The 13,765-nt window shown below is 33.3% G+C and overlaps 1 protein-coding gene across 4 annotated transcripts in view; it reads left to right on the forward strand.

The window, feature by feature from the left end:
• MANEA (mannosidase endo-alpha) overlaps positions 1 to 13,765 on the forward strand; it is a 55,177-nt gene that overhangs the window by 9,323 nt on the left and 32,089 nt on the right. For 3 of the 4 annotated variants that reach the window (XM_001503820.5, XM_014734201.3, XM_023650817.2), the window contains one exon: positions 8,990 to 9,568. The exons of the other annotated variant lie outside the window; for it this stretch is intronic. In XM_001503820.5, the coding sequence (XP_001503870.2) occupies positions 9,028 to 9,568 (541 nt within the window). In that variant the 5' untranslated portion in view covers positions 8,990 to 9,027. The remainder of the gene's footprint in view (positions 1 to 8,989; positions 9,569 to 13,765) is intronic. 4 annotated transcript variants of the gene reach the window in all.

A 13,765-nucleotide genomic window follows, 5' to 3' on the forward strand; every position in this document is an offset into this window, starting at 1 on the left:
CCTCTCAGGAGACTCATGATATCTACTTATCCAAAATTAACTTCCTCAGTTAATTTTGGCCACTTCTTTAAGGTGATGTCTGCTAGGTTCTGCACTGTTAAGTTACTATTTCCTTTTGTAGTTAATTGGGTATCTTTTGGGGAGATACTTTGCCAATAGTAGATAACCTGTTTCTCATCAAACTTTTACTGCCTCATTTAATATCCATTGGTGATTCTTGCCTGATACAGTTATTATTATATTGATTACCAAATGGTGATATTCTAAGTCCATTATTCTATCTAAATTTATTAGTTGGTGTTCTAATATAAGAAATAGGCTTCTTTATTCTATTTATTTTTGCATTTAAAAATATCAGTATAGATTCATAATTCATATTTTAATAGCTATAATTTATTGCTCTTATTCCTTACTGTGGTGCTAAAATTGTCCCCAGATTTAGCCAGTGATTGCCCCTTCAAGCTGGCTTCTGTGTCCTATGGACACGTCCCCTACATTTTTTGAGTACTTCCTTACTTTCTGGCAAGATGCTGCAGGGTGATCTTTTGCTTTCTTGTCTATAGTATTGGAAACAATATTTCTCAGAGGAACTTGGTTCTTTTATGTAGAGAAAGGTATTTAGAAACCAAAATCTTGATATCATGTGTTCATTGCTACAGGTATTTCTTTGGTTCTAGACACCCTGAGAGGACAGAGCTAGGAAATAGTGTGAATACATTTACGTGTACACACACAAACACATACACATGTCTTTATTGATCTATTAAAATCCACACATCCATACTGATACTACCAATTACAATCTGATAGCACAAGATTCACTCTAGCCTCCCACTTTCTAAATTTATGACTCACTTTTTTGTCAGTGAAAAACCTGGGCTCCATTTTCTATCATATATTGTTTATTTGCTTACACAATAAGTATTTTAAGAATTGCTAATTTGTACTATTGCAAAAAACAGCTTACTAAGTGGAGTTTAGCATTTAATATTTGTTTGTTTTGAGTACGTGAAATATAATATGGCTCAAAAAGAGAAAGCTATACAAAAAGGTGTACTCAGAGAAGAGTCACTTCCATTTCCCAGCCTTTCTACCCCATTTTCATCCTCTCAGATTTTCCACTTGGTTCCTCCTTGCCCCCTGTAGGTAATCATCCTCATTAGATTCTTATTTATTCTTCCTGTGTTTCTTTTGTTCTCTTGAGAAAATGTATATTTTCTTATTTACATTACAGAAAATCGCTTTCTGTCATTTCAGAGATCTTTCTCATTTTTTTCACCTGAATACGCCCATATTTTACAATTGCAAACAATACTTTATATGATTTTATGTACTGTTGGTTGTATATTTTCAAGGTAAATTTCCATGAAGTAGAATTGCTGAGTCAAAAGGTAAAAGGATGTGTAATTTTGTTAGATATTGCCAAATTCCAAAAAAGGTTGTACCAGTTTGAGTCACTAGCAATGTATGGGAGTGCTTATTTCCCCACTGTCTTGCCAACAGGATGTATCTTCATAGTTTGTTTATTTTTTGCCAATCTCATAGATAAGTGATAGCTTTGTCTAGTTTTAATTTGCATTTTTCTAATTTTCAGTGAGGTAGAAGATCTTGCAGATATTTTCACTGTCAGTTGACCTTTCACTTTGTTTATAGTGTTTTTTGATAAATGTTTTTAAAAATTTTATGTAGTTAAATTAATCCGTCTTTTCATTTATTGCATCTGAATTTTGAGTCGTAGTTATAAAGCCTTTCACTACACTGAGGTTATAAGAGAATTCAGGTGGGGTTATTTAATCATTTGAATGATTCAGAGCTCTTTAACTTGCATTATTCTTTGGGAGATTGGGGTAGGAAATAGGGGGGTGTTTAAAACCCTTGATTCAAAAGTAGCAGCAGAGAAGCTGACACAGCTGGCACAGTTAGGATAAAGTGGCAGCTGAGAAAATGAACAGAACTTTCTGCATTTTCATGGCTCTGTGGGGACCAAAATTGGAATTCTGGGCCTTTCCAAGGCCTGTCAAAGAGGAGAGATCTTATCAATACCTGTGGCTTTGATTTCAGAACTCACGGGTGTAAGGATGAATCAGAAATAGACCAAATATTCACAATGACTTAAACCCAGTTTTGAAGATTTCAGTCTGTGATTTAGGTTAAGATAATCTTTCGCTACCTTAGCAGTCTTCCAGAAGCAAAAATAAGCTTTCTCTGAAGGAAAATAATGTAGAGCCTCACATTGTCTCTAAAAATTTTTGTTCACAATGTCTGCTTTTCAATAAAAAAAAAGACCTAGCATCCAAAAAAAGATAGTGACTCTCTGGATATTAAGAGGAAAAAAGAAAAAAAGCAGGCTATAGAAACAGAATTCCTAGGATCCAAATTCAGGTTATTAGAAGTGGACTTTAAATAAAAGGGATTAAAATGTTCAAGGAATTAGAAGATGGAAAACTTTAGCAGAGAATTGATATCATTGAAAAGAGTCAAATAGGAACTCTAAGACTAGAATCATAACTGAAATTAGGAAGTCACAGCTGAAGAGAATTAGGAAACTGGAAGAGAGTTCAGAAGTAAATATTCAGACTGAAGTGTGGAGAGACAAAATGAGGAAAATAAAAAAAAATGTTTATGAAACATGACTTAACATTCTTAACATGTGTGTAACGTATTCCAAAATGAGAGATGAAAGAGCAAGAGAGCAATAATGGAACAAAAGCAATATTTGAAGGGATAATGGTCAAGATTTTACAAAGGTAAGGAAGGATATCAACCCATAGATTGAAGAAAGCACTTTGAACCTAAAGCAGGATCAATATTAAGAAAACAGTGGTCCATTTATATTCCATAGGAAAATAGCTGAAAACTAAAGATGAGGAGAAAAATATTAAAAGTAGCCAGAGAAAAAGAAAATATATTATCTTTAAAGTCTTTAAAGAATCAAGAAAAATATACATAGTTGAGTTTTCAACAGAAACAATCAAAGACAAGATAATGGCTGGTGCTGAAAGAAAGTAATTGCCAATATAGAAGTCTTTACATATATATCAGATTGAAGGCAAAATAAGGATATTTTCAAACAAACTAGTGTGGAAAGAGTTGATCAGCAGCACACCAATGGTAAAGGCCCTATTAAAGGAAATTATTTCTTCACCCTAAGGGAAATTATTTTGAATGGAAGTAAGGAGATGCAGGAAGAAGTGAAGAGCAAAGGAAAGAGTAAATGTAATGAAGTTTGACGGCACAAAACAATATACTGTCTGGTGGGGTTTAAGATATATGTAAAGAATAAAATACACCAAAATGGGAGCATAAAAGTTGGGGCGGGGATAAAGGAATTAAAGTCTTCTAAATGTACCTTCATTGTTTGAGAGAGAGTGAAGTTCTAATTCATACAAGATTTTGACAAATAAGAATGCATGTCATAATCACTGAGATAACTAAAATAATAGCAAAGAGAATGTACAATTAACCAGCTAATAGGGAAAAATGAAACAAAAAGAAGGTAAGAGAGAATAGAGCTTGTAAGATAGAGAGGCCAAAAGGAAAGCAAGGGTAAGAAGTAGATTTAAAGCTGTAATATCCATATTTGCAGAATTGTAAATGTAATGAGTACTACAATTATTGGACAGAGGCTGTCAGGTTACATTAAAAACAACAATAACAATAAAAACAATGTCCTGTTTCAAAAATAACCATTTAAAGTGACAATAAAATGGTGAAAATGGTACTCTCTAAACATGAACCAAATGAAATCTGTTGTAGCTATGTTAATATTAGACAGAATAAGATTCAAGTCAGAACCCATCAGTAGGGAAGGAAAGGAACATTGTATTATAAAAGCAGATTTAATACTTAAGGAAAATAGAACAGTCCTAAATTTGTCTCTACATAATAACATCAATTAGAATTGTATAATGTAAACATTTATAGACATGCCATAATGATGGTGGGGGATTTTTAACACAAGCAGAAGGAAAATGAGGATGTGGAAAATATAAACAGCACACTTAGCATATTTGTTTTGATAGACATACGTTGAACTTAGTAACCATTAGCTGCAGAATATGTATTCTTTTCAGGTGCGTATGGAACACTTAACAAAATTGGTCGTAGGTTGAGCCTTAAAGCAAGTCTCAACATGTTTCAAAGGATTGATATCATACAGGGGATGTTTACACTGCATTCACACTAGAAATCAATAACAAAAAGATAACTAGAAAATCTTCCAAATATAATACATTTATAAATAAGTCATCAAAGAAGAAATCATAATGGAAATTAGAATATATTTTGAATTAAGTGGTCATGAAAATACAGGACTGCAAACCTAATGGGATACTGTTAAAGACATGTTTTAGGAAAGTACAAAAGAGAGTTCAAGGATGATGGCAACCGCAGTGGTATAGTTTATGAATGTTCCTGAAATCATAAAAACATAGCATTAAAATAGTAAAACCAAACAAGCATCTGCAATAAAATGGAAATGACAAGTTATCCCCACAGACCCCAAAATGTGAGAGATGGGGACAGCTCACTAACAATGACAAGACTTGTATTCTGTCTGTTTGTGCTGGAGGAAGCAGAGGGAAGCAATAGTGTGTCTGCTTATCAGCAAACAGAAAAATGTCTAAACATAGATATTAATTGGAAAGAGTAGCAGCCCAATTTGAGAATAGTAGCTGCAAAGGGGGAGGGGAGCTTTGAAGTCATATCTGAAGGGGCTAGAGCATCTTCGTTTCTGAGAACTTTGAAAAACTAAGTAGCTGAAGCTCATTTTCAGAACAAAGCCTCATATTGAAGAGTAACTTCTGGAAATAACTTTCAAATTGATCAGGCTAGGAACAAAATAGAAGCGAAGGAAATTAAAAATTCCAGAATAAACGTGGGAATAAAAAAAAACCCAACTGATCTCAGAAAAAATTCAAGGCCACGTTACAACTTTACACAACAGAAGAAAGATCTCTAGAGCTGTAAAGCTAGAAAAGCTATCATGATTCAATGGTCACTTGCAAAAATTAAGGGAAAATTATTTCATGTACTATTTAGCAACAGAAAAGGATTGCAGTCAAATCCCATGCAAAGGCATTATTGGCAACAGTTAATATTCTTGTAAACATTGAGAGCATGCCTGAGAGACATGCTCACAAAACATAGACAACTGTAACTTAATACTTAAATAGAAGTAAACAATTGAAATAATTATATGAGAGATGAATGAATAAATAAATCACAATTATGAAAACAGAAATGAGGTAAAATTAATCAGAAAATAAAAATTGACAGAAAAACTACTTCATAAATTATTTTGTAAATGAAGACTAGAAGACAACAGATAACACTTTATGAGAAATAGAGTGTAAAGAGAAACTTAAAAATCGAAATGAAATGAAGAAAGAGGTGAAAAAGAGAAAAGACAGTTGTAAAAATTGAGCAAAAGTCAATAAATGTAGTAAGACTTCTATAGAAGAAAAGCAAAGCAGCGAAATGGAGCAAATATTAAGATTGGAAATATTGGCTGACAATAGAAAAGTAAATGTCTAGAGGTTAGTTAATTTCTTAATGGGACCATAAGGGAGTGCCTGTACGATTGTTTCTATTTTCTCTATGATGTATAAAACATGGCTATCAAAAGAGAATAAGGGAAGTTGGAAATGTAGCAGGTTTTATGAAAAATGAAAAGGAATGAAATAATTTTTTTGAGGTTAGAAAAGTAAATATACTGGGGTAGAGTAATAGGATTGTTAAGCCGACTTGAGTGTCCATTTGAAATTTATAGTCATGAATTCAAAGTGAGAAATCAGTATGGTTCTGTGTTTTTCTCCAGTATCATTCTGTGGTTCTGGATCAAAGTCAAGACAGGCATCATTTATTTGAGGTTTTACCAGGTAAGTATTAAGAAAGGGGAGAAATAAAGGGAGTTAAGGGTATTTGCAAGTGAGGAATTATAATGCTAGACTGTGGGCTATAAACTGCGTCACTAGAAACAAAACATGAATGAAAGGAGAAATAGTGAAAAAGTGGTAGAGTAAGTGGATTGGACATCTCAATAAGGTCAAGAAATTGCTAGAATGAGGGGTTCAAAGCATGAGACATTATGTTTAGAAATGAAAAAAGAATGAAGTAAAGATTTTGGAGTGGTAAAAGGTTGAAAATGACAGAATCAAGAGTATGCATATGACACAAGTTGGTGAAGTGGGGTGGAAAAACAGATCATTAGAAGTGAGGCAAAGAATTGGGAGGGTAAGCTACTGCCTGGATCATGCATGTTCGTGGAGTCACTAAAAGTAGAAGTAGGGTAGTGGGGAAGACAGGAAGTCAGTTGCCAAAATCATCAGTGAATGGGAGATTGTTAGATTAGAAAATGGTAAAGTGGCATGGCTTCAATGTCATTTTTTATAGGTGCTTCATCCTTCTAAACTCTATGCCGATATTTTGTTTATAAGTCTCCAGTGTCCCCCTGTTTACCAGAATAAGAACTGTCCTCTCACTTTGGTACAGCATGGTTCCGACATCCCTCTACAGCTCTATTTTGCCTCACCATCTTGTTTTCTGTGCAGCAGCCAGAAGAAGCCTTTTTATTTTACAAATGTATTTTTTTTTCATGTCCAGTATATCTTTGGGCATATTGTTTCCTTTGACACTTAATGACTATCTCTTCTTTTCCCTTCTTTTCCACCAGCCTATGCATATTGTACACATTCTTCCAAGATGTTACTATTTTTTCCTAAAGAGTTTTCTTCACCTCCTTAGTTTATATGACATTTCATTCTGCTGTATGCCTTCCACTTCTCTTTTGGCACTTTTCTTCTTTGCATATGTGTCTTCCCCTTCCTCATGGACTCTAAGCCCCTTGAACATAAGAACTGTCTTACTAATAAACCTATTTTGTGTGGCACCTAGCATACTACTTTTTACATAATATAGTTGAAAGTGAATTACACATCTTTTACTTTTTGTTTTCTGGAGGTTTTTTTTGCTATTTCAAGCAAATGAAACAAGTTTTTATTTGTTCCTTGGAGAGCAGTAAAGATTCAACTATTTCTCATCTTAAAGTCAACTATGCCTACTTTCATAATGTTTGTTTTAGCTTACATCTTATGTTATTGATCGGTTACATGACATAGTTTGAGTCCAGCTTATTGATGTGGTCACAGTGTATCCATGCAATGATATTAAAATGTAATAAAAGGTTTTTTGGGGGGTCGGTCCCTAAATTAGAGTCTTAGGAACAAGAGAAAGTGTTACTTTGATAACTTTATTTTCAAGGTTTGGAAAGGAGAAATATTTGACATGAAAGCATGTTCATCAAACCAGTGAATTAATATAGTTATAAATAAAATCCCCAAACCCATCTACTATTCCTTTACTAAAAGTCCATTTTCCTGGCTTTTTATAAGAGAGAAAGAACTGGTGTGTTGGGACGTAGGGATGGGGAAGAGTTAGGATGCCAGGTAAAGTGTCAGAAGGTTTAGTAACCAATATTATTTCCCAAGAGTTTTGTATATTTTATATACATCGAATTATAGATATAATTATACATATTTATAGTGTATGTAAATATATGTAAGGTAAAAGTATATCTGTATATAAGATTAATATGCTTATTATATATTCATGTGTGGATGCATACACATGTGTATGGTGTATATATGGATATACCATATCTACTTAAAATTTTGAAACAGGCAAAACAAAGTTAATATTGGTTAGGTATGCTTATGTTTTGGAAAAACTACAAAGAAAGGTGAAGGGGGATGGTAAACACAAAGTCAAGTGGATGCCCTTAAGCAAGGAGAAGGGACAGGGCTGGTGATTGGCAGGAGACACAAAAGGTGGAGATGGGCTTTTAAGCTGGTAGTTTTCTTTTCCAATGTTTGTGTGTTTCAAACTAGACATATGTCTTTTATAGTGTCTTTAGGTGTCATATATTTCACAGTTAAACGAGATTGACTTTGAAAAGAATCTCTGTGATCTTAGCCCTAAAAGAAGTATGCTTGCTCATCTTAGTATTTCTTGCATGTATGCATAATAGAAGCAGCAGTTTTTAGAAGTTTGTGTGTGTGTGTGACAGAACTACTTGCTCATTAGAGTGAGTTTTACTTGTCTTATATCAGGGTTAGTTTATTTTAACTTAATTCTCTAGAATAACAACAGCATGATGTTATCTTAGAAAGTCACGTTTTACAAATTCAATCAACGTCAACTTTTTGCCAAATACCTTTCTAATAAAACTTAAAAAGACTTAAATGTTTTATCCATATGTATGTGTATGTGTATACACCTTTGTACATATTCACACATACCTATACAGATATGTGTATACATCTGCTTATTAAAACATAAAAACACACATGCAATACCATTCTAGAAGTTTTAAGTTAGTGTTTATAACCTCTGTCAATAAGATTTTTAAAGTTGTAAAGTAATCTCTTTTTAAATTAGGAATCTCTAACTTGTTATTCTTTTATCTACTGTCGTTCTTTTTTATTTTATCTCATTCTATTTCAAAAATGTCATTTAAAATGTGTGATTATTCCCTTCATGTGAAATCATTTTAGTCAAAAAAAAATTGACTTTGTTGCAAATCCATTTAATGACTAGACTTTTAATATAAGTATTTCCTTTTTTAAACTATGAACCTTTAATTTTATATTTATATTTAGAAAATTTTAGTCCGTAAACATAGGATATTCCCTTTCTGTATTCAGTATGTGCAGAATATGCCCAATTGAAAAATATATTCATTTTCTTAAAATTCCTAAAATGTTTATCTGACAAAATGTAATCGTGGTATTTCCAAACAAATACTGCTATTTAGCCAAGCCATATATGGATTCTTTTGTAGACATCAATAATTGATGGTATAATTAACATGATAATGCACTTAGAAATTTTTTCAATGTAATGAACTGAATGGATTTTACTTTTCATTTTGAAGACATTGGAAAATAATGTTAATACCACTTACTAATTACCATTTTTCAATAAATTACAGCTAAACATTTACCATTTTGGAGTTTAAAGTATGTCGTCATGGCAAAGTTTCGAAGAAAGACTTGCATCATTTTGTCACTTTTTATTCTATTTATCTTCTCTCTGATGATGGGTTTAAAAATGCTGAGACCAAATAAAGCTACTTTTGGAGATCCTTTTGGACTGGACCTTCTTCCAGAACTTCGTCAACGATCTCACTTGGGGAAAAGTTTTGATTCCCAAAAGAGTGACAAAATCAACAGTGAAACAAATGTCAAGAATTTAAAAAGTGTTGAAATCACTGTAAAAGCTTCCAAAGCTTCTGAACCTAACCTGGAAGAACAGCCACCTCTGAATTATTATTTACATGTATTTTATTACAGTTGGTATGGAAATCCACAATTTGATGGTAAATATGTACATTGGAACCATCCAATCCTGAAGCATTGGGATCCTAAAATAACCAAGAATTATCCACAAGGGAAACACAATCCCCCAGATGACATTGGCTCCAGCTTTTACCCTGAGCTGGGAAGTTATAGCTCTCGGGATCCTTCTGTCATTGAAACTCACATGAAACAAATGTACTCAGCTTCAATTGGTAATTATTTTATTTTATGTGTGTGTGTTTAGGTTTGTGTGTGTATGTATGTGAGTGTGTATGTGTGTGTATGTATGTGTATGTGTTTATATGAATAATTTTTTGTAGAACATTAAATTACTAGTCTTTGCATTGTTATTAATTATGATTTTTAACTTATAAACTCCAATCAAACTGTATATATATTCTTGAACATCCGGGCAACCACCTTAAACACTAGTTTAAAGAATGTGGTTTAATTTCTAAATTTTGGAGCATTTCTGGATATGTGAATTTTATTTCTAATTTATTTCTAATTTAGTGTTCTTTCTGACTTTTATTACATTATGATTTACATAAAATACAGTGAATTCTCCCACTTTAAATTTGCAGCTCAATAATGTTTCTCAAAGATGTATACCTGTTTAAATATCACCCCAGTAATGAAGTAAAATATTCTGTAGCCCCAAAATTGTCATTCTTCTGTTACTCAGCACCACCCTCCACCCCAGGAAACTATGCATCTAATTTTTATCACTGTAGAGTAGTTGTGAATATTCTGTTACTATATAAAAATAGAATAATCCAGGATTTGTACGTGTATGGCCTTTTGTTCAGTACTCTATTTTGAAATTTACCCATGTTGTTAACTATATCAGTAGTTTAGTCATTATTATTGCTGAGTAGGATGCCACTGGCTGGTTATAGCAATTTGTTTCTGCATTAACCTTGATGAACAGTGGGCTCTTTCAAATTTTAGGCATGTAGCATATAATTTGGTCTTTTTTTTGTTTTTCTAAACTAGTCAGACAATCTCTTTTTTTTAATTTCTGTGTTTATTTTATTTATAGTTAATGTAAAATGCTCTGGTTGATTTTAAATGTTTCATCTTGCTGTTTGTTTTCTATTTATCCCATCTGTTCTGTTCCTTTTCCTTCTTTTTCTGCCTTCTCTTGTATTGAATATGTTTATTCTATTTTGTAGTCTCTTCTGGGTTATTACATGTATTCTTTCATCTTGTTTATTTTGTGATTGCTCTGAAGCTGACAGTATGCACCTTTACCTTGACTGATGCGGAGTAACTGGTTATTCTTATTGTCGTTCCCCCCTCCCCTCAACTTCCTCTTCCTTCTAACTTTTGGCACTCCAATTACACATATTTAGATAGAGCCCTATTATTCCACAGGTAAATAATATGAAAAAAATATAATTGGGTGCCTGAAAATTCTTTAATATAATTGGGTACCTGAAAATTCATTAATATGCCCTTTATAAAAACCTTCCTGTTTTGGTTCCCTCTGTCTTGTTAGTGTCCCTAGCACTAGGAACACAAGAACAAATTGGGTGTTCCCACATTTTTCTAGCTCTACAAAAGGCAAAAACTCACTGTTGAGCTGATATGTTTATAGAGACACGTAAGGCTTTTTCCTGAACAAAACAATATATGCAAGAACATGAACAAAAACTGTGTGCAAGATTACTTGGTTTTCTTCTCTGGAGTAATTGTGGGTTTTGTTTCAACTATTTAAAAAAAAAATCTTACTTTCTAGTGTATACTAATAAGTCTAGTTTCTGTGTTCTGTGACATAAACTATGCCCAAAAATAGGACTGGTAAATGCAGACCGCACTGCCTGCTGTGTGTGTATGTATCTGTCTCTATAACTTGCTTTTGGTGGGGAGGACTTTTCAAATGACTTTTTCCCTGTTTTCTACAAAGAATTTATACCACATTCAAGTCTTTTCTGTTGTTTCAAGGTAGACTTGTTTGTGGCTATTAAAAGCTAAACTTGATTGACGAAAAAAATGGATAGTTGCAAAAGTTTTGGTTTTCTTAAAGCAAACTGAACTGTATACAGTGAGGTGTTTTTTTCCCCTCAGATGTATAATGGCTCTATATATGTATATATTTATTTATAACATCTATATCATATGTAAATGTAGAAGTAATATATAAATGACATACTGCATATGCTATAATTTAATTGTGATCAAGAAGAAAAGTTTCACTTCATATTTAGTTTTATGCCTGTTTAATGTTTATGAAGACCTTCGCCCCACATATTATTTTACTACTACATAACATAAGAACATGAATTAGTTCCAAACATTATCAACAATACAATTATTTTAATGTTGAATGTGACAGGTTCACTATTGATGCAAATATTCTATTTCTTTGGTTGATTTTCTGCTGGGGAAAATTAAAAAAACACTTGATAGTAATAAAAGTGACATTATAATCCATCTGTAAATAAGTTATTTCCATATCAGTTAAATATTGAATGTTATACATTTTTAATTGAGATATAATTCACGTATAACATTGTATAATTTTAAGGTGTATAGCACATTTATTTGATACATTTATATTTCAGTATAATTGCCATTGTAGCGTCAGCTAACACCTCTGTCACATCACATAATTATCGTTTCATCTGGTGGTGGGAACAATTAAGATCTACTCTCTTAGCAAGTGTAATGTCCATAGTACAGTTTTGTTGTCTATAATTACTGTACTGTGTATTAAATGTGCAGGTCTTACTTAAATACTAGTTGCAAGTATATACCTTAAATAACATCTCTCCCATTTCCCCACTCCCCAGCCCTTAGTAACCACCATTCCACTCTGTTTCTTTGAGTTTGTTTTCTTGTTTGTTTTTTTGAGGAAGATTAGCCCTGAGCTAACATCCGCCACCAATCCTCCTCTTTTTGCTGAGGAAGATTGGCCCTGGACTAACATCCGTGCCCATCTTCCTCTATTTTATATGTGGGATGCCCACCAAAGCAAGGCTTGGTAAGCGGTATGTAGGTCCACGCCCAGGATCTGGACCAGTGAACCTGGGGCTGCTGAAGTGCAGTACATGAACTTAAAAAAAAAACTGCTCCACCACCAGGCCGGCCCCATGAGGTTTTTTTTTTTTTTTTTTTTTAATAGATTCCACATATAAGAGCTATCTTAGAGTATTTATCTTTCTAGGTCTGACTTATCTCACTTAGCTTAATGTCCTCAAGATTTATCCCTGTTGCTGCACATGGCAGGATTTCCTTTTTTCTCGTAACTGAATATCAGTATTCCATTCTTCATATATATACCATAACTACTTATTTATCCATTCACTCCTTTATAGATGCTTAGGTTGTTTCCATATTGTGGTTGTTGTGAATAATGCTTCAGTAAACATGGGAATGCATAAATCTTCTTGATAACTTGTTTTTATTTCCTTTGGATGTATACTCAGAAGTAGGATTGCTGGATCATATAGTAGTTCTATTTTTAATTTTTTGAGGAACCTCTATACTGTTCTTCATAGTGGGTGAACCCGTTTACAATCCCACCAACAGTGCACAGGAGTTCCCTTTTCTCGACATTCTCACAACACTTGTTCTCTCTTGTTTTGTTGATGTAGCCACCTTACAGGTGTGAAATGATATCTCATTATGGTTTTGATTTGCATTTTCCTGTTGATTAGTGATGTTGAACCCCTTTTCATGTACCTGTTGGCCATTTGAATATCTTCTTTGGAAAAATTCCTCTTTAGTTCCTCTGCCCATTTTTTAATTGAATCGTTTTTGTTGTTGTTGTTGTTACTGAGTTACATGAGTTCTTTATAAATTTTGGATATTAACCCCTTATCTGTTAGATGGTTTACAAATAATTTTCCTGTTCATTTTGTTAATTGTTGCTTCTGCAGTGTAAGCTTTTAAGTTTGATATAGTGCCACTTGTTGATTCTTTCTTATTGTTATCTATGCTTTGGGGTGTCATATCCAGAAAAGTCATTGCCAAGTCCATTGTCAAGGATTTTCCTTTCTATGTTTTCTTTAAGAAGTGTTTACTGTTTCAGGTCTTATGTTTCCATTTTTGATTTATTTTGAGGTGATTTTTGTGAGTGGTGTAAGCTGGGGATCCAATATTCTTTCTCTGCATGTGGTTATGTAGTTTTCCGAACACCATTTGTTGAAGAGACTATCCTTTCCCTATTGGATGTTCTTGGCTCTCTTGTTATAGGTTAGTTGGCCTTATACGTGGGAGTTTAATTCTGGGCTGTCTATCGTGTTCCATTTTTTAGAGGAGAGTGGCAGCACTAGTACGGTTTCTCTTACAGCCTCCACTGCAACCAGAGGATGTGCTGGTGGCTCTCCTTGGGAATGTTGGACTTCTGGAAGTTCTCTCTTGTACATGATGCCTGCTTGGGAGAGCACTCTTGATTTTTGCCC

The sequence above is a fragment of the Equus caballus genome, chromosome 10 (assembly GCF_041296265.1).
Source record: "Equus caballus isolate H_3958 breed thoroughbred chromosome 10, TB-T2T, whole genome shotgun sequence".
Taxonomy (NCBI): domain Eukaryota; kingdom Metazoa; phylum Chordata; class Mammalia; order Perissodactyla; family Equidae; genus Equus; species Equus caballus.